At 40.3% G+C, this 19,787-nt stretch overlaps 2 protein-coding genes across 3 annotated transcripts; both read right to left on the reverse strand.

Annotated features, from left to right (window-relative positions):
- Nucleotides 1-97: 97 nt before the first annotated feature.
- Nucleotides 98-12,395, reverse strand: hps5 (HPS5 biogenesis of lysosomal organelles complex 2 subunit 2). 2 transcript variants are annotated; one of them, XM_080475274.1, is made up of 24 exons: nt 12,212-12,359; nt 10,998-11,047; nt 10,721-10,851; nt 10,431-10,541; nt 10,241-10,305; nt 9,950-10,142; nt 9,446-9,576; nt 8,816-9,034; nt 8,668-8,739; nt 8,392-8,480; nt 7,916-8,094; nt 7,126-7,284; nt 6,755-6,914; nt 5,749-5,866; nt 5,230-5,376; nt 4,784-4,852; nt 4,107-4,669; nt 3,396-3,516; nt 2,915-3,064; nt 2,464-2,583; nt 2,148-2,261; nt 1,956-2,062; nt 1,356-1,659; nt 98-608 (listed from the first exon to the last, which is right to left on the reverse strand). In XM_080475274.1, exons 3-24 carry the CDS (start codon nt 10,826-10,828, stop codon nt 548-550), a joined length of 3,360 nt encoding a protein of 1,119 aa, XP_080331400.1. In that variant the 5' UTR covers nt 10,829-10,851; nt 10,998-11,047; nt 12,212-12,359; the 3' UTR covers nt 98-547. The 2 variants fall into 2 exon arrangements, with proteins under 2 accessions (XP_080331400.1, XP_080331399.1); XM_080475273.1 differs by lacking the exon at nt 10,998-11,047 and having other exon boundaries at nt 12,212-12,395.
- A 165-nt stretch (nt 12,396-12,560) lies between these two features.
- Nucleotides 12,561-19,761, reverse strand: gtf2h1 (general transcription factor IIH, polypeptide 1). The gene is made up of 15 exons (XM_080475275.1): nt 19,585-19,761; nt 19,053-19,222; nt 18,768-18,960; nt 18,006-18,171; nt 17,804-17,897; nt 17,419-17,568; nt 17,268-17,347; nt 17,030-17,163; nt 16,869-16,956; nt 16,499-16,587; nt 15,795-15,912; nt 15,132-15,222; nt 14,851-14,966; nt 13,826-13,918; nt 12,561-13,746 (listed from the first exon to the last, which is right to left on the reverse strand). Exons 2-15 carry the CDS (start codon nt 19,204-19,206, stop codon nt 13,660-13,662), a joined length of 1,653 nt encoding a protein of 550 aa, XP_080331401.1. The 5' UTR covers nt 19,207-19,222; nt 19,585-19,761; the 3' UTR covers nt 12,561-13,659.
- Between the last annotated feature and the right edge of the window lie 26 nt (nt 19,762-19,787).

Consider the following 19,787-nt stretch of genomic DNA (forward strand, 5'->3'; position numbering starts at 1 on the left):
TCCCCAAGTAGATGTGACGTGAATATTGATGGATAAAATTAGTCATCGGGACAGGTACTGATATTAAAATACAAACAAAAAACAATAAGACCGGAATACAGGAATTTCATACAGGAATATTTTATTCATATGATAGTTAGAACAACACACTTTAAGCATTGAAAGTTTGGTTTCTGTCACATATGTTTAATTACATAGATTAGAGACAGAAGATATTTAGTTACATGTTCATGCAAAAAGTATGTAAATCAATAATAGCTGAATTAAAAAAAGAAGATTTTTAACAACCAAATGTTGCCTGAAATTGGGAATTATACAGGCTCAAGACAACTTCAAGTCAAATATTTAATACAGTTTTTGACTAGTGTACCTTCATTTGAAGAGGGCAGCCATGATAAATATCACAGTGTATAAATCAAATCACAGCTTCAACAGCAATTTGCAACAAAACTTACAGAAAGAGTTTATTTGGTTTGAGAGAAGTTTCTGTCCACAGAGGTGTGTGTGTCAGGGGGTCAGGGGGTCTGAGGGTGCGGGGGTCAGAGGGTCAGGCATGCTGAGACCACAGGAACCGATCACAGCGCTCAAGCATCGTCTGGATCATGGCCCTGCAAAGAGAAGAAAAAAACTGCTTGAGTGTGGGACATCTACAGCAAACACCACACTGACTGTTCATTCCAGACTTTCTTTCACCAGTTCAAATCAATTCTAATGGTTTGAAAAAGACTTCACACTTCTGGGATGAATGTCACACTCTTGTAAACAGAGAAACTGATCTCTAGTTTCCACAGAAGAGGAAATAGAGTAAGTTTAACAATAGAGAAACTATAGCTCATTTTGATATCAAGTCTGACTGTTTTAGGATTAATTCTTGTGTTAAACTATTAATATTACATTGTATATTTTAACTTGGTTGATTAACTTTCATTTATTTTCCTTCACAGGTGGAAGTTATTGTACCCGAACAGCTGCTGGGCACTAAATCCTCTTCTGCCTCTCATAGTTAAATTTAGCAATTTTGCATGAAACATGATTGTACGAGACAGTCATGTGGTAAGTTTTTTTTTCTTTTTTCAACTGTGAAAACTGAATTTCTGCAATATAACAAATAAGAATATGAAAGACTGCTCTACTTTCCAGCTCACCTCAAATGTGTTCCAAGTATCAAAATAGCAGTGATACCAAACATTTAAGTGTCTCCTTTAATTGATACATCAATAGGTTTTCATATGTGGATTTATAAAAAAAAAAAAAAAAAAAAAAAAAAAAAAAAAAACTTACAGGAGAAATAGATTTAAGTTGCCTCCTACTCTAATGGCTTTATACAAGTTCGCTAGCTCAGTGACTTGGCCCACCTCTGCCTCTTCTCAGTGACTCTCAGCAGCTCGCAGACCAGTGTGGAGTGAGGCGAGAGGGCGAGCTGGATGCCACATTCCTCCAGGACAGCCAGAGCGTGGTCGGGCCCAGCTGTCCTCGCCAGCATGAGCGTCAGATTCTCTGGATTGATTTTTCCCGGTGTATCTGTGGAGCCGTTTGACCAGCTGCTGCCGTTCACACCGGTCGGCCGCTCGCCGTCTGCAGAGGCTGCGGAGCTGCTGCAGCACTGCTGAGAGCGCTGGATCAGGAACTTCCACTCATCCAACGTCTGGGGCTCCACACCTGGGACACAGCAGAGATCCACAGCACACAATTAGACTGTGATGATAGTTTAACCTGTCAGGGGAAATTCTGAGAGGTTTGCGGGAATTGAATTGAATATTTCCTTATGCATTCAGAATAGTTTTTCAGGTCAGAGATGAAGAATTCAGTGTTAAAAATACATTAGACTGCTCTTCTAATACATACTCTACATGTTCTTTTATTTGGGTTAATATTGAGCTGAGGTGTTTTCCTCAGTACCATGATGACTGACAGAACTCAGACTGCAGAGATCTTTTTCAAAGAAAACATCATACCCTCAGGTTCCTCGAGCAGACTGATGTCATCCAGCTGACAGATGGTTGAAAAAGCTTCTGCGCGACGTTGAAGCTGCTGGCAGAGGTAGAGGAAACCTGTCCAGTACCTGTAGGCATGCGCACAAACAATGCAGGTTTTTTTACGGCACACAATGGTAAGGCAACTTTTACGTATAATGAAGTTAGGAATACCCGTGAGAGCGACAAGTCTCTGCCATCACCAGCTTAGAGGGCAGATCGGCAGGAAGGCGGACCAATAGAGACAGCAGACGTCCATAACCCCAACTGAACAAATGTGAATGCCACCTGCAACATCAGGTATAGAGACAACCTCACTTCAGTATCGATTTCAGTTGGGTAATATAACTGAAAGCAGTTTATTTACTGTCTGACCATGTTTGATAGTTCGGCTGTTGTTCACCTCGTTCATTATAGGTTAGACTATAATAGTTTCCATGTGACAAATGTGTTTGTTTGCATCTTCAAAAACCAATGAATGATATCAGACCTGGGATTCCCGTCTTCAGTTAGTGTATGACAGCGTTGAGGAGCATCATGGGTAAGAGCCAGTAGCAGCCAATCCTGTCTTAGGGACTCTGGTTCAAGAAGTGACTGCAAAAAAGACAATCTAAAAGGAGGAGCAAACATATTACTCAGCAAAGCAGGTAGTAAAGTGTGTTTAACTATTAACTACTAAGGCAAGACAGAACTGTTCATTGTTCCCAAGATTTATTCCAAACTGACACTTCATATTTTGTCAATTAATTACACACAAACTGAAATATTTTAAGTGTTTTGGTTTGATTTTGTAAAATTTTACTTATGAGCTGTAAAAATTCCAAAATACAATTGAAATGTTGTTTATATATCACCAGTATAGCGATAGCTAAGTAAAATAGACCTTTAAAATGTTATTGATGCACCTGTATTTTGTGGAAAATGAAAACCTGAACACGTACCTGTGCTCTTCAGTTTGTGATTGCACCAGATTATCCAGGTACGCAAGGAAGTGGCTTTTCTGAGCCATGGCCATTATGTCAGCGGGGATTATTGTCGGGTAGAACTGAGAAAAGGAGCGCACTGCAGCTTCCCCGTGCTTCTCATACAGCCTGGATGACAACAAAATACCGGATTAATAACAGCCAACGCAACGCCTCAATTAAAAAATCTGACTAGAAGATGGTTAATCGTTCTCACTGCTTTACTTGGTGGGGTAAGTCGCTTCTATTTATGTGTGTAGTACTGCAGGAATATCTAATTTGATCTAGTCACAAAACATCCACATTTTAATGCTTTCCATTAAAAAAGGAATAAATCAATAAAAAAATAAGATTCTTACTAATCCCGTCTGTCAAGAAAAAAACAAAAACAAAATCTCCCGTTTCTGAGAGGAAATTAATTTCTACTAAATGTTTATGTGTAAAAGCAATGGCTGCTGACCTGTGGAAGTGAGCGAGGAGAAGAGGAGCACTCCCGGGCTGGAGCTCCCTCACACTGCGCAGAGATCTCTGCAGATCCCCTCTCTGAATTACATCCACCACCCGAGTACACCGAGTGAGCTCTGCAGAAAACAATTATACGTCTGCCACTTTGATTTACGAGATGAGACGTCAAACAAAGTTTCTGTGTAAACGGAACAACTTGGCATCTGCAACCTAAAAATGTACTAATTCTCAACCTTTTTTATACTTTCATTTAAAATATTCTCTCAAAGGAGTTTTTGAGTAATAGAATAAATCTTTCAATCATATGTAAACAAAAAAGTAAAAATAAAAATAAAATGGTCGATTAGGAGTTTGTTTGACATCCAGCACTTGGCAATATTGTGAGATAAAGCCATGGTCACAGAATAAAAACACAATTTTTCAGAATTCATGTTGTTTTAACTGTAAGACACTTGTTATCATTAAACTGGAGCAGCAACACTGATTAATTACAGAAATAAAATAGTATTTTTGGGCTTTTATTCCTCTCAAATACTGATTGAAAACAGGATGTTATACTAGAACATCTGTTTATTCTTCTTTCAGCATCATTCTGTTTCTATGTGACTGCACATTTTTAATAAGCATATATCCAGCCTCGATGGGAAGGCAAACTTTATATTTTCATTTTGCTGTGTGAAATTTAAAAAGAAAATGTGCTTCTGACCTAACATGGCCTCAGTGAAGGAGCTCTGCATCTCGGGATGTTCCTGATAACAGAGCAGACACATCCTCCTCATGCGCTCTTGGTCCAGCAGGAAGAAGTAGCGGCACAGGAAGGTTCTGCAGCCCGGAGCTTGTTCACCCTGGTTCCTGAAGCAGCTCAGCTCTGTGTACAGTGTGGCCAGCTCCGTCAGACTTGCCTGTAGATCTGAGGGTACAGGTTTAGGAGACGCCACTCGGACCGGCTCTGGAGGAGTCCCAGAGACTTCCTCTGGCAAGCCAGCCGTCAGCTGGTTCTCACACAGCTCCTCTTTCTCTTCGAGCTCAGGAGAATGACACGTGCCGTCTGTAACAATGTCTGCTGGTTCTTCTGATGAGCAGGTGGACAGCACCTCTTGTTGATCTGTGCTGGTGTTTACACAATCCCTCTCTCGTTTCTCCTCTGCTGGTCCAGTGGAGCTGAGCTCGGCAGGGCCGAGTATCCGCTCCAGCACCGGCAGCCACTCCTGCAGAGCCTCCCACAGGCTGAGGGGGTCTAACAACACCAGGGGATCTTGTATCTGGGACCTGAATTTCAGGGTCAAATTTTAACATTGAAGGAATAGTGACTATTAGCAAAATATAAAAGGTTAGGGAATGCTGGAATGAATGGATTTACTTAAAATTCTGCCGCATACTTACATGGTTCGTTCTGTCGCTGATCGAAGGTCCTGCATGTCGGCATCGTTGTTTGACATTTCATCATAAACTCTGTAATGAAAATGCTTTATTTAACGTTCATTTTTTCAGAAAAGACACTTACATTGTTTTATTTCTTACGAGAGACTGGATCAGTATGTAAGCATGAGTAGATACCAAATTAAGACAGCTTTGTTTTGGTATATTAACAACAGGGTGAAAATTAGAGCAAATTGAGGGTAAATATATTCTACTGACATCACAATATAGGAATTGTAAAAATACTGTAGAATTTGTAAAAAAAATTTAAATAAACGGTGAAAAATATTCTATGTTCTAGTGCAGTTCAAAATATTCCAGATCATTCTGATAATCTAGCTTGTTCATATATCCACACAGTGTAGTATATTTATCTTTCAATAAATACAAATCAAAATAGTTTTACTCACTCGTTGTATATTTCCTCTGAGTATGGAGTTGTGCTGGACAACATTTCAGCCTGTCCACCCTCCCTGAATTCAGGCCGCTGCCACAGCTCAGAGTTCATCTGGAGGGTGTTGATCTTCTCAGTTGTCTTCTTAACGAAACTGGACACACTGATGAAAAACAAACAAAAACATTACCTCATAATAAGTGTAGTCCTTTTAGAAACTGTGAAACGATCAGAAGGATGCAGGGAACAGCGAGCGGTGATTGCGACTCGTTTAAATGAAGCATGCCACATTCGTTTTCACAGAATTGGTGCGGATATAAAAATATAGATGAGGGTGTTTAGTGGAAAGAGGAAGTAAACTGCTTTAAAACACAGCTGCACTTGAGTAAAAGCTTAAAGTGGGAGTTTCAATTCTCCAGAGACGAAAAGTAAAAAGCAAAACATTTTCGACTGTAGCCCTCTGCAGCTGCCTGTGGTACGAGTTGCTGCGGTACAATCTGCCGTTTCAAACTATCGTGGGTGTTTGTTCATTCACCTGTCTTTGACAGCCTGCAGTGCGATGCGGGGGGGTTTGGGACGGAATGAGAGTGGCAGGTGGAATGGCAGGCCTTGTTCAGATCGCTCAGCATCCACACGCTCACTCCTCTGAGGATCTGAATAAAGACGGGAGCAGTGGTCGGAGGAAAAACACAGATGGATGGAGTTGTGGACGGGCGTGATGACAGGCAGTGGAGACAATGCGCGCAGATGGAGCGAACAAGGGCGACACGACTGAGGAGAAAGTGTAAATCAAATGCTGCAAAGTGCAAAATAAAAAAAAAAGGTGATGTACGAGTAAAACAATGGAACAGATAAGAAACTGCGTTAACAACGTGGCAAAGTGGAGATTGCATTTGTAAAGCAAGAAAGTGATCACAGGAATTATTAGAGAAAGTTTGGTTATACAGGAACACAGCTGCATTGTTTATTAGATGCTTTTGGATCTTAAATCAAAACACACTCACTGGAATTAAGAAAATACAGCAATGGAAAAGAAACTGTTCATGTGATTGTTACAAATACAAAAGTCAAATTATTATCAGTTATTTTTAAATTGCTGAAGCAGCTAAAAATGTCCTAAATCTAAATATTTTATATATGTTGTCTTTCCCCTCCCTTTTAAGAGCCTTTCTATAACATTACACTGAAAATAACTTGACTCTTTTCAAACACTGAAACAAGGGGGAGAAGACAAAGTGTTTGCTTCTGCTACAAATAAACACAAGAAATTCAACCAGAAGACGTAGAAATACAGAGAGCCACCCAAGGGAAAAAAAACACAAGTAAAGAGAAACATTTCAAAAAGTGAGTGACTAAATTCTTTTCTTGTTCACTGTTTGCTTCTTTTATTCTGGTTTTAGTAGTAGTGTGTGTTCTGTGTTGGATCTAGAATATATCTAGAAGCAGTTCACTTAAAAAGAAAAAAGAAAAAGAGAATCTAAGTTATTTTCTACAATTGTGTACAGCATAGCCAAAGGATCACTGCAACAGCTGCCACTCACCAGAATCCACAGGATCCTCCTCCTGCGCAAAGCTGAACTCTTTGAGTCGCTCCTCTTCCGACAAGGACTGATTGATGAGGGAACCCGTCTCCTCATCTGACTGGCTTCCTCTGCGGCTTATCACTCGATAGATTCCACAGTCCAGGACGTTGAAGCTCTCCTGAATGATGGAATAATAATATTAATAGCAATAATAATATTATACATTCCTTATAATCGTCAAACATCAAATTCACATGTATACAAATTAGATATTTGACCACTCAGAAAAGTTTCAACTGTTCCTGCAGCAAAACAAAATGAAAGGTCTGCAGTTGATGCAGTATGTGGTGGATGAGTACGAATTAATATATAGGAATATTCATTCTTACATGTGAGGAAATGCTACTTCTGCGGCTGCTGGACGCGGAGTCCAGTGGCTCCAGCTTGGTGATGACTTCCTCCAGCTGGCCAATCAGCTCCTGGTGTGTGCTGGCACTGAGCTGAGACCTCGTGTGTTCAAGGCGGTCAATGGGAATCGATTTCCTTGCCTTAAATTTAAAGAAATAAATCATGTATATTTAATACTCATTATTGTCAGATCACAAGAATTAATTTTCCTGTTTGATATAAATCTACATCTAAGTCATGGGATTACAATGTTTACTAGTATAATGATCCTGTAAAATCTCTTGATCATAGGGTTGTAAGAAAACAAAATAAACTTTTATATTAGATTTTTGTTTTTTTTATATTGTCTCGCCAAATCACTGTTTGGATTTCTATTATTAGTTTTTATGTTTTAATTAGTTGTATATGAGCCAAGTGCACCAATACTTCACTTCCTGTTTTAATGATTTGTCCTCTGAGAGAAATAGCTGAGGATAGATCACAACACTACCAGCAGCGGGAACAAGGATCAGCATTTTGAGTAAAGGCAGCACACATCCTTTGTGATCCACAAGTGTGATTCAAAGTGAGATTGAAAACCACATCTCAATTTCATGAAGAGCCAAAACTATGAGTATGATTGTGTATGTCTTTACGAGTTTCCTAAAAGTTAGATTTCAGGAAAACTATATTCATTGTGTGTGAGAATTCACAATAACAGACCAGATAAGGCAGGAATTTAGGTTCCACAGTCCAGAGGCAGGACAAGCATACACAGCTGTACCATCTTACCCTGCTCGTGGTGATTGTGTGCTGAAACATACAGCAGACGATGGCAGCGAGCGTCCAGGACTCTCTGCGGAGCAGGCGCTCAACGCAGCGCTCTGCTGACAACAAGGAGAGGTGGGACAAATGGCCGCTGCCGTGGAGGCAGAAGAGCTCGCTGCGATAAATGGCAACATCAACCAAATCTGAAAAAAAAAACAACCCCAATACACATGCGGTGATTGATAAGGATCATTAGAATGGGAATGTAAAAAACTGACGGTCCTGTACTTATAAGAGTCATGATGGGAAACTGCAACATATAATGATTGCTAGGATCTATAATGATGCAGACCTTTGTCTGGATGTTTTTCAGGAATGAAATGATAGTATTAACACAGGTTGAACACCGCAAATGTAACAATATTAACAATGACAAAAGAAATACTGCAATAAATGTAATAAGAGAAAGTAAAACACTGATGTTTGATGAAACAACATACCATCGACTTCAGTCCAAAGAAGCACCTGTCCATTCTGAGGGGTGAAGATGTAAATTGCTGTATCAGTCCAAGTCAGCAGGTTTTGGTCTCTTCGCAAAAAAAAAAGAAAAAAAAAGGAAAAGAAATGCCAAGTTAATTAAGCAGAAGATTCTGCTGTGGCCGATTCAATAAAGATGAGATATTACTGTCTTTGATGTAGTCAGAATCTTCTGGATGCTCAGTTATATGTAGATAATTTAATACATAACAAAAAGCAAAGAATTCATTTACATTTACCCCAAATAAAGCATTTTAGCAAATGCAACTGCCTGTGGACTCCTCTGTACTGAACTGTAACACGGTTCATTCCTGGAGAAACAGGGAGAAATAACACATTACAACTTTGATCTTTCCTCTCAGATCAATACATGCAGACATATCTTACCGATAAGTGATGAGCGGTAGCGGAGGACACGCCAGCAGCTGTTTGAACTGATGCGTACTAAGGACCTCGCCATTAAAACTCGCCTCCCATACACGAGAACCTGGCCGGGCACAGTACAAGAGGGGGGGCTGACCAACCAACAACCCCCTGTTCTGAGGGAAGAAACAAGCGCCATATTCCCCATCACGCTCCTTCTGTCCAACACGCCAGAACTTTTCCCTGAAGTTGAAAAGAGACAGAAAAACATGCAACAACTGATGGGTTTATCACATTTATTTGAAGGAGAAATGAAAATAACCAAGTTGAAACAATGTAGGATCCAACTTTAATTCTAATTTCCTTTATTCATTTTCAGTTAGTAGAGAGTAAATATACTGTATGCAACCTCTGAGATGAAAATAAAATACAACACAAAGAATAAGTGTCTTTCAACCCCCAAGAACATGTTAATGTTTGATAAAGTTGATGTTGAACATCAATGTCTTACAAAAATAGTGAAGAATCATTTTTTTAAATAAACAACACAAAAAACACAATTTCCTAGTCTGTGGCTCAAACTACTGATTATTTATGCAGCACATGTGAAAACAACCAGAGTAGCACTGTAGGAAGTCATGGAGAGAGGCTCACTTCTCTGTGTCACAGAGGTAGCAGCGGCTTAGGGAAGACACCAACAGGCGGCCATCTTGGTACCCAAGCTGAACCACTTTAGAGTCCACGGTGGTGACGGTCTGAACTGGGAAAATGACGAATGCTGCCCCCTAGGAATAATAAAAAAAAAAAAAAAGGAAAATCATGAAGAGTCACATCCATCCCTCTATCTGCTGAGTTGTAGGAGGCAGGACTTGATCCCAGCTGACTGTGGGCGATGGCACCGTGATGCATCCTGGACGCGTCACCAGTCCATCACAGTGCAAACACAGAGAGTCACACAGTCTCATACACACTCACATTCACACTACTAGGCAATTTAGAGCAAAAGCTTAACCTCATCTTCAAGAGGAGAACATGACAAGACAGTAATATAGTAAATTCACATAACATATACCATTCAAAACACTTAAAAATAAAAGGAGTTTAACCACAGAGAGCTGTCTTATGTACATTAATTAAAGTTTATGTGAGAGTTTCTACCTTGCCCGTTTTGGAGGATCCTGCACGGAGATAAGACACCTTGCCGGCGGAGTCCCCGACAAAGACTCTGAGCACGCTAGTGTCCCAGCAGAGTGCAGTAATGGTCTGACCTTTATGCTCCCAGGACACGCTGACTCTATCTGGACGCCCCCTCCGCTCCAGCTGCAGTTCCCACACCACCACCAGACCCTGACTGAATCACAGAATAAGCCATCAAGAAAAATTGAAATACAACTTAAAACTTAAAAAAATGGTAAAGAAAAAAGTATTTCTACACCATCAACCTCTCACCTTGTTGCAACAGCAATAAAGTCCTCATTATGAGGGCAACATGCCGCCTGAATGATAGATCCTTCCTGAAAATTAAAGACACCTTATGATGACGAGATGAAATAAATCAGATTTAATCTTGAAATGGTTCGTTTGTGCTAATGTCCAGCTGCATCAGTAAACTGCAGCGCAGCAGTCAGTCGCTTCACACCTTGTGAGTGAGGATGAGCCTTTGCTTCCAGCCTTCCCTCTGAATAAGGTGCAACCCTCCTGCCGATGTGCCTAAAGCAAGCCACTTCCTCGACACAGCTAAACAGGTACACTGCAACACAAGAGAAACATTGAGAGCTCTGATGTCATTTATGTTCTTGATGGTAAAACATTTTCATATACGCAGCTGAAGGAGACAACTCTCCAATGATAACAAAGGTTTTGTGACTTAACAACTTCAAAGGGATTTCTAAAATGCTCCAAATAGTTTTTTCCACCGGTCAGTTGTACCTTCAGCCTGCCAGAGTCCAAACGCAGAGCTGAGAGAAGTGGATCGAGGCAGTCGAACTCAGCCAACAAGTGGCTGTAGTTTTCCGGTACGGCTGGTATCGGAGACATATTCACCAGCGGCACAAGCACAACTGTGGGAAAAGCAGTGAGTCAGTTACGTGTAGAAAACAAAACTGACTTTATTTGTGCCTCCTGGAATACTGAAGCCCTCAGCAGGGCGACATCACATGACTAAGTGGCATAGCCTTTTAAATTGAGCCATCATGACTCCACTTACACAGCAGCCTGCGAAAGAAATCCACATCAAACTCGTATGACGGAGTCAGTCTGTGCATGAACAACAAGGAAAGAATTTCATTTGGCGTATTATAATGTTATCTCTAATAATTAAAGCATGACGGAGAAGCCCTGTCAGTAAATAAAGTCTGAAACACCCACTAGAACTGGAGTTACTAATGTGTGACTCCACAAACCAAAAGAAATACAGATTACATTAATGTCCAAGTACATTTTAAATTAAAGCTATCAAGCACAAATAAGTGATAACATGAAGAAAACTTTCTGAAGCTTTTGCAAAGTGCTTCAGAAATGCATGTAAATGAGTTAAAATACATCATGAAAATGACAGAAAGAGAGACATGGATGAATGGACAACAAAGTCCACTTCAACAATAATGCCAACTACAACTTCAAAATGAATTTAGATTGAAACAACAGCGCCTCCCCAAAGCAAAACTGAAAGCTTGTTCAAAAAAGACTTTTGTTCCAGGAAGACATTATGGCAGATCTGCTGTAAAGATCACATAACGTTGTACTGGTGTAAATAAGGAACTTTATTTTTAATCGGGGAGATTTTAAATCAGATTTATGTTACCTGTAAAAGTGATTTATCAAGGTAAATACATACTTCATATACTGAATGTGTATCAGGTTTTAATTTATAATATATATTTACATTTCATATAATAAATTTAAAAGGACAGCTAATCGGCTTTAAAGTAAGTTTAAGTCACATTTTAATGGTGTAGGAAAACTTTGAAGTCAAGCTTTTTTCCAGTGAACGAACTTAAGCCAGTTGACGTCCCACTATTGATAACCACCAACAAACTTTGGAAATGTCGCTTTAACCTACGTCAACGTCACTGCAACCAGCTACTGCGACCACATATATCTAATTAACTGGCTATGTTGCGAGTTTTATCAGTAAAAACTGAGAAAAAGTAGTGCTTTTGGGATTAAAGTGTAAGTGGGGGGAATTCAATCAGCTACATCACGAGACATGTCACCAAGGCTAAATTCAAAACCGAAACAAAACAAAGAAAAAATACAAACACGAAATGTTTCAAAGCACAACGGTGTGTTTACACGTATGACAGTAAATTGAAAAATATTGACGTGTTTTTAGGCGAGTGACCGAAGACCGACGCCGTTAGCAAAACATGCTATGTTCGCCTGCGATGTTTCCGTTCATTCGCTCGTATTTAAACTCACCACATCAACGGACCGACACTCCCAACTTTAGCTCCTGGTAATCTACATCTCTCCGATACACTCCTAAAAAGTGTAACGTGATGGAGAAAGTGTCTCGGTCAGAGAATGTGGAGACCCGTGACAGCTCCGCTCAGCTGATGGAGGAGGAGACTTCCTCCTGCGGCTGCAACAGCAGCAGCAGCAGGAACAACAGCGCCCCCGCAGGCTCAAAGCCGAAGCGGTCACACAAACACACATTCAGAGAAGCAACGAGAATCTTGCAAACATGCAGGAAAAACAATTTGAATCTTACACACACGCAGAAAAACAATCACAAAACCTGTAAAACAAGTCTAACTACAAACAAAGTAACTTTGATCAACTTCATTTACTTTTGATCAGGCCACAGCCAGGACTGGCTTGATTAACAAGTGTGCTTTTAACCAAGTGCAATTCAAGGAAGAGAAAATGTTTTCAGGATAAGTTCCACTAAGGTTTCTCTCCCAATCAGACTCATTCAAATTTACAACCACTCACTGCAGAAACTACCAGTGACATCATGCATCAGAGGTCTCAAACATATGGCCAGATGTAGCATTTTTTGATCACGTATTGGCCTTGTATATTTGGGTTTTTCCACATCACTTCCATACAAATACTATAATTGTAAAAATTTCTAAAATCAAGACTGTTTTAGTTATTTGACACCACTGAGCCCTTGAACTGAGTCATGGCCAACAAACATCCCTCTGAGATAGTAAAAAATTATCACACAAATAATCCTGAAGACCGTTGCAGTGTGACTGACAAAGTTGTACAAATAGCCACCAGCATGAACAATAAGCTTTATGTCTCACTTTAATCCAGGTGAATTTTTGTCGTCAGTGCAGACAGATAGTGCAGACATTACGAACCAGTGATAGTGTGACCCGACTCACGCGCACACACACACACTAATGCACTCGAGTGTGAAATGTCTTTACAGTATTGCTATATTCACGTCCCCCTCAAGCTTCAGATTTGCTGGAACAAAGTTTCACCAATCACTGCCAGTGTTCAGGAGGGGAGATCGTCCTTCTCCACTGAAGAAACACGTTGGCAGTCCTCCGCTTGCGTCTCACACTTCAGTCTGTTGACCTGAGAGCCTTTTTTTTTTTTTTCCCAAACGTCCATCTGTAATTTGGTCACATTACAACATTTTGAAAAGTCCCCTTACCGGGATTAATCGTTCAACCATTGAGAAAAACACAAATAAAAGAGAAAGAAACTAATTACAGTTATTTAGACTGAGATGCAGTAAGTTAGTCTTTGTTGAACTTTTGGGGTTGTAGCAGCATCCCTCTCTCGTCCTCGTTTAGCCCTTGTGAACTATGTTCCATAAGGCTGTGCTCTGGTCTTCTCACAGCAGGTTAGAGGACCTTCACGACTCATTTGTCGTCCATGTCTCTCATCTTCTTTTTGGCACATCCTCAGGTTTTCCTCATCATCCGCCGAGTTTGCCAGATGTGGAACTTGCTATAAGCAGTCTGCAGCATCTCCTCCAAGTGTCCTGTGAGCTGTGAGAACGTCCCAGCGATTAATACAAGCCCAACCCGATTAAGACTTTGACATAGTTTAAACCCTTTGGAGACTCACATTTGTACTCAAATACTGACGCTGAATTTTCTCCTGAAAGGGACATAGTTTGGTCATCTGAAATCTCTCCAGGTTTGATTTCATCTTCATTACCTGTGAAGAAAACACAAAAATGTAAATACGAACATTTTACAATTAGAGCAGCTGTGATCCACTCTCACAGAGACTGGCATGGGCCATGTTGACAGATTGTGGTGGTGGTGAGAGTAGAGACCAACAGGAAAAGAATCCAGAGAGGTGAAGCTCAGCCTGTGAATAAAGATGGATGGAAGTGAGAAGAGACAAGACTGAATATGTGTGTAAATGAGAGGGAGGCAGGTGGAGAGGTGACGATGCAAGAATGAGAAATTGTGAATAAATTGAACAAATTATGTTGGAGATGGAGCTGCCAGTCAGAGGACGCAGTGAATTTGGGACCTGGAGACAATCAGTGTAACAGCAGAGGGGACAGGAGGAGATGGAAGATTTGCTGTAGTAACCTCTGAAGGCAGCAGTGGAAAGATGGAAGAGTGTTACAATTTAAGAACAGACAATGTTAAGACGGTGAAGGTAAATAGGTTTCCTGCACTGATCAAGATAAGAAAGGTTCAGTTTAAGGTTGCAAAACAAAATGATGTGATATTGGAGACAAAGCCTGAATCAATGTGGTGAAACACACTTTCAAATCCATCATGATTATGAATATCTATGTCAAACACCCCACACATTCTTCAAGGCATTTACACATATTCACATTTGTCATGTCTGTTTAAAAGCTTAATAGCTTAAAACAAACCCTTGGTTATTGTTAGGAAATCTGACATGGTTCTATTAAAATCGGATGGGAATAAGATGTGACATACTTTAAAAGTCGTATCATGACAGTTTATCATTAGTATTCTGCTCTGCTGTTTTGACTGTTTCATATAAAACAGTGTTGATCAGACCGAGACTCAGAATGACATAGACCACTTGTTTGGTTGTACAGTTATAAACCTTAGGTCAAAAGACTTACTAAATACTAAAACAAAGTGAAGAGTAGTCACCTTCTCCTCTAAAAATGGCGTATTAACAGGAAAGCAGGACCAGAAGTGTCTCAGTAACTCTCCAGCAGCCACATAAAGATGCTTCAATTCTCCTTGAACCTCAGTGGGTACCATTTCTGAACGGGGAAGAAAAAAAAAGGGGACAAGAAAAGCAGAATAATTGTTATATTTCAACACAAGACTAAGCCTGACATAATCTCTCAGTAGTTAGTGGAAGCTGAAAGAACGTGACATTTATTGATAAACAAATACCGTTTACCACATTTGTAAGTCGTACTTACGATTTATGGCTTGCTGTGTGCCTCCCTGCATGAGGACGCCTCCTGGAGAAAGTGCTGCGATGGCAGAAGTAGCAGCTGCGCTGGACAACACCTGCAGAGCGGATTCATGGTCAGAAACACTTGTTCACAGATCGATAAATCTCTAATTCTTATTCAGTTAAATGGTTGTTGGAAAACTATTGGAATAATAGATGCACAACTCCTGCTAGTCTGATAATAGTTGACCTACAGGTAATGCCCGACAGATCACATCAGAGGCTTTCCTACTGAATGAGCTACACTAGTAGATTTGGTTCACTTGTGGTTTCACTCTGGTGTGATTCAGTTAAAGCCTGATGGGAGTGTGAACTTGGTCTTGACCACAGAGAGGACCAAGGACAAGACGTAACAGACTTTGAATTCCCTGTGTCATTGTCGTTTATTGTAATTCATTCGCAGAAATGAGTTTCTGTTGTTTTGTCAGTGAAGTTCTCAATTGGTGAAAATCCTCCTTAAATAGGGCAAACACACACTGTGTCATACGTTCAGTGTCACAGGAGCTTCATAGCAAGTTTTTTTTTTTTTTAGTATGATGTTAAAAACCCAAGTGTAGATTTTTTTCCAAATGGTCCAAACAAGGGAGTCACAAGATACGAGTTTCAGGAACACAGAGTTTAATCTCACCTGAGTAAGCTTGGGTTTGTAGTTGGCCATCTCATGCTGGATGCAGCCGACAGAGTTGATGATATCCTGGCTGGTTGTATATTGTTGGGACTGAAGTGGAACGGGGCCATGAGCATACCTTTCAGAAATTTTAAAGAGTGAAAAAACACGTTAAATATAAAATAAAATATAATATAAAATATTCAAAGGTTAGAGTGCAGCTCTTTCATCAGCCTAAAGCAGGAAACTCTTCTTTGTAGCCGCAGAGTCCTCGATTCACCGCTCATACACACTTTAGTGTTGAACTACATCACAGGGAGAAAAATCAATGACTCCAACCTTTCAGTACATTATCTATAATGAAATCACACAAAGTGTGAGCTCGGGCTAGAGGAAGTTGTACTCATCAACTACAAACAACTTCCACAAGTTAAGTCTTTAAATTCGCATACGTTTGCTAAAGCTGGGCCCAAAGGCCCACTTAGAAACTCCTTAAACTTTTGAGCAGCTGTAAAGAAAACAGAAGGGACTTTTAAGTCAATTAGAAATACAAAATAGGTGGCGATTCTAGATTCTGACCTGTATGAAACAGACTTTTTTTTGTCTTTATTGACAAATGAGAACGTGGAATGAATTGTATTGTAACAATTTCAGTGGATTTGTATTAAGAGTGCCAGATTGACTCATGATGAAAAAAAAGTGCATAAAAAAAGTTAAATTTGTACCTGTCAGACTTCTTCAGATTTAGTGCGACTGTTTTCATCTTGTTTTCCCTTTGTAGATCCTCATATTCTATGGCTTCTTGGAGTTTAACCTGAGAAAATATGCAAATCAGTAAAAACAAAAGGAAGTGATAAAGACAACCCATTTTACAATCCGCGTAGCACAAAGCTACAGCGTTAGCAATAACACAAAGACAGGGTTTTCTTTTTCAATCTGCTATTATACACATGCATCTCAGCCACTGACTTAAAGATCTTTAGAGCAATTAAATGACAAAATATTTAAAATAAAATCCAAAAACAGACACTTTTGGGATCTGTATTTTTTTTTAAATTTCTTCATTACACCCATGGCCTTGTTGCCATTTCATACCTTCTTCACGGGAGGTTGAAAGAAGTCAGAGTCTCTCGAGTTTCCGTCCGTACTGCTCGTCTCACTGGTTTGGTCAGGTGGAGCCTCCCTTCAAAAACACAATTCAATTAGAATCACCACTTTGAGGTTTATCCTCAACTTTGACAAATGATTCTTTTTACCCTTTACGTGAGCCTGCTGCCAGCACCATGGCGCTATGATGGTTGAAACGCTTTATAATGGCAGCATTGCTGTTCTCCTTCACCGTCCTGTTTGAGGAGGAAGTTGAGGGTTGTGTTGTGCAAATTCCAAATCCCTGTGTCGAAGAACGTTTCATGTTTAATGAGGAGGGGGTGGGGGGTGGGTGTACAAGTGTATGTTTAATAAATATTAAAGTGAGCTACAAAATAATTACCACACCTCGTCTAAAGTTTTATCCTCCAACGAGAGGAGATCCACCAAAGGATTTTTCACCCCCTGAGTCACCAGAGACTTCAACCCTGAATGGGACACGTTTTGGTTTAATGGTTTAGTTTAGATACACGTACCAGAAATCGCTCACAGTTCCTACCTTTCTCATCTTGCTTGGCACACTCTGAGAAAATATCTTGTGTTCCTGTGTTGATACGATCTCTGTGAAAATAATGGGACTGGAAGAAGCGAGTCCAGAAATCCTTCTCCGTCAGGGTATGAGGCACGTTTTCACTATACTTCTCCTTCACTACAAGTACAACACACAGGTACAAGGATCTTAATTTGATATACATTCAACGGGGAACTCAAGTTGCACAGTTAATGTCAACTACAAGAATAACAAGCAGACAGTAGATAGTAGACTTCTAATTTATAGAACAATGAACAGTACGACAATTATTTGAAATTAAAACCATAGCCGTCAGAATAATCACCATTAGAAGGCGATGGGAAAACTTTAAAGGTAAGGTATAATTGTTTACCTGCAGGATACGTTCTGAAGATGGACTCAATAATGTCGGCTGTCAGGTTGTATCTCAAGCCATTGCAGCCATCTGTCTGAGGTCTAATATCTGCCTGAAGATCAAAACATCAAGGCCTGTGTTAGGAGGTATGTGTACTGCTATTGCTGAAATTGTTGACTAATTTAGACTGTGAGTCCTTTGTCAGAATAGATGCACATACCAGGAATGCTCCGGATATACCGACTTCTTGTTTGTCCTTGCATGTCGCAGGTTCTGTGTTGTTTATGCCTCCTAACCTGTTTGCCCAGAACTCATCAGCACTGATCACTTGGCTCACAACAAGGTCTTTATACAACTGGAAAAGCACGGGATCCTCTTGAAGCATCCTGCAGGAAACAAAAACAAGTGTTTAAAAGTCTTTAGTATCTTAAATCTACTTTTGACCTTTGGAACAAACCAGTCCACTAGAATCAGACACCAAAAAAAAAAAGCAATTCACAAATATATTGTTACTCAACGACTGTGGTGGCATTTTAAATATTTTTAAAAAACGATTATTAGGGTGGAAATGATTGGTGTGACCATTTCCTCAGAAATTGGCCTTATGACATCTCTGACCACCTGTACAAAAATAGTTGTGTACCTGTAGTTGTAACTTTGATTCTATCCAATATCAGGGAGAGGATTCAGAATACACAAGCAAACAAATAAACTACCAAGTGAGAGAATTTATACATAAATGAATATACATTTTTCACTCTAGATCTACAAAGATCCTCCACACAGGATGTATGAATAAGAAGGCTGCCGTAGTCAGAAGCCCGAATGTCTCTTAAAAGCAGGAGCAGAATATTTATAATAGTTAGAGCAGCAGCATAGACAACTGATCAGTGCACCAGGTTGTGTGAGCAAGTTGTCAATGTAAAGAGGGCTTATAGAGGATTCCCGGCGCTAACCTTGGAAGAAACATCCACAGTCTCACCTATTTTTCTCCTCCAGCTCTTTGTTTGCTTTCTTCTTGAACCTGGGCAGCAGTTGCTGCAGCAGCTCTTTGGCAGCCTCTCGGTCTTTGAGCGCACTGCTCTCGTTGGAAAAGTGGAATGTGGTGCTCTCACCGGTGTGAAGGACAAGCTGGAGCTGAATTTTGGCTTTACCATCCGGGCTGATCTTCTGACCTGAGACAGAGGAGCAGTAAAGTTCAGCTTGAGGGGGAAAAACCTCCACTGAGATGACTGTCTGTGCATCACCCGAGCTTGCATCAACTCACAGCGGATGTCGGCATACAGGTGGCTCACTGTGAAACGGTCTTTGCCCTCCGGCCCCCACGCTACGCGCTCAGCCATCAGGTACAGGGTGCCATCCTGCTTCCTCTGACGGACCTTCTTCACAACCAGCAGCACCTCCTCTGACAAGGATGCCATGGCTCAAACAGATGCACTGAAAAAGATAATCCGAAAAATTTATTCTTTGTTGAAAAAAAAAGTGTCTGACAAATAACATACCATAAATCCAAATATTACAGGAATATAAGAAATGTGTTTAAACATGAAGAAAACTATCCAACACTTGCCGAATGAACATCAACTAGTACTTGACTGTTTTAATCACTCTCCAAGGGGTGAGAGTTAACATATATCCACTTTAAAACGCCACAAATATCCTTGATAACAGATATTATTGCAATAATTCAGGGTTAAAGAGCAGCAGTTCTCAGATGAACAGAGCTAACCAGTCTGACGTTAGCTAACGCGAACAAGAGGGGGAACGGGACTCACAAGTCGATACTAAACTTACTTTACCTCAACAAATCAGCTCTGTGACCAAAACCACGACGCCCCTTAACACACAGTCTTCGGATCCTGCATTTCCGAAAATAACAGCTGCAAAACGAGCTATTTAAGACTGATTTTTGACTACTCCAACAGCGAGCGGTCTGACTTGAGCGCCGACATAACTGCCAAGCGGTGTGTTACACTGAAAACGGTCCGGCGTATAAAGCAAA

The sequence above is a fragment of the Lipophrys pholis genome (assembly GCF_963383615.2).
Source record: "Lipophrys pholis genome assembly, chromosome: 11".
Lineage (NCBI taxonomy): Eukaryota > Metazoa > Chordata > Actinopteri > Blenniiformes > Blenniidae > Lipophrys > Lipophrys pholis.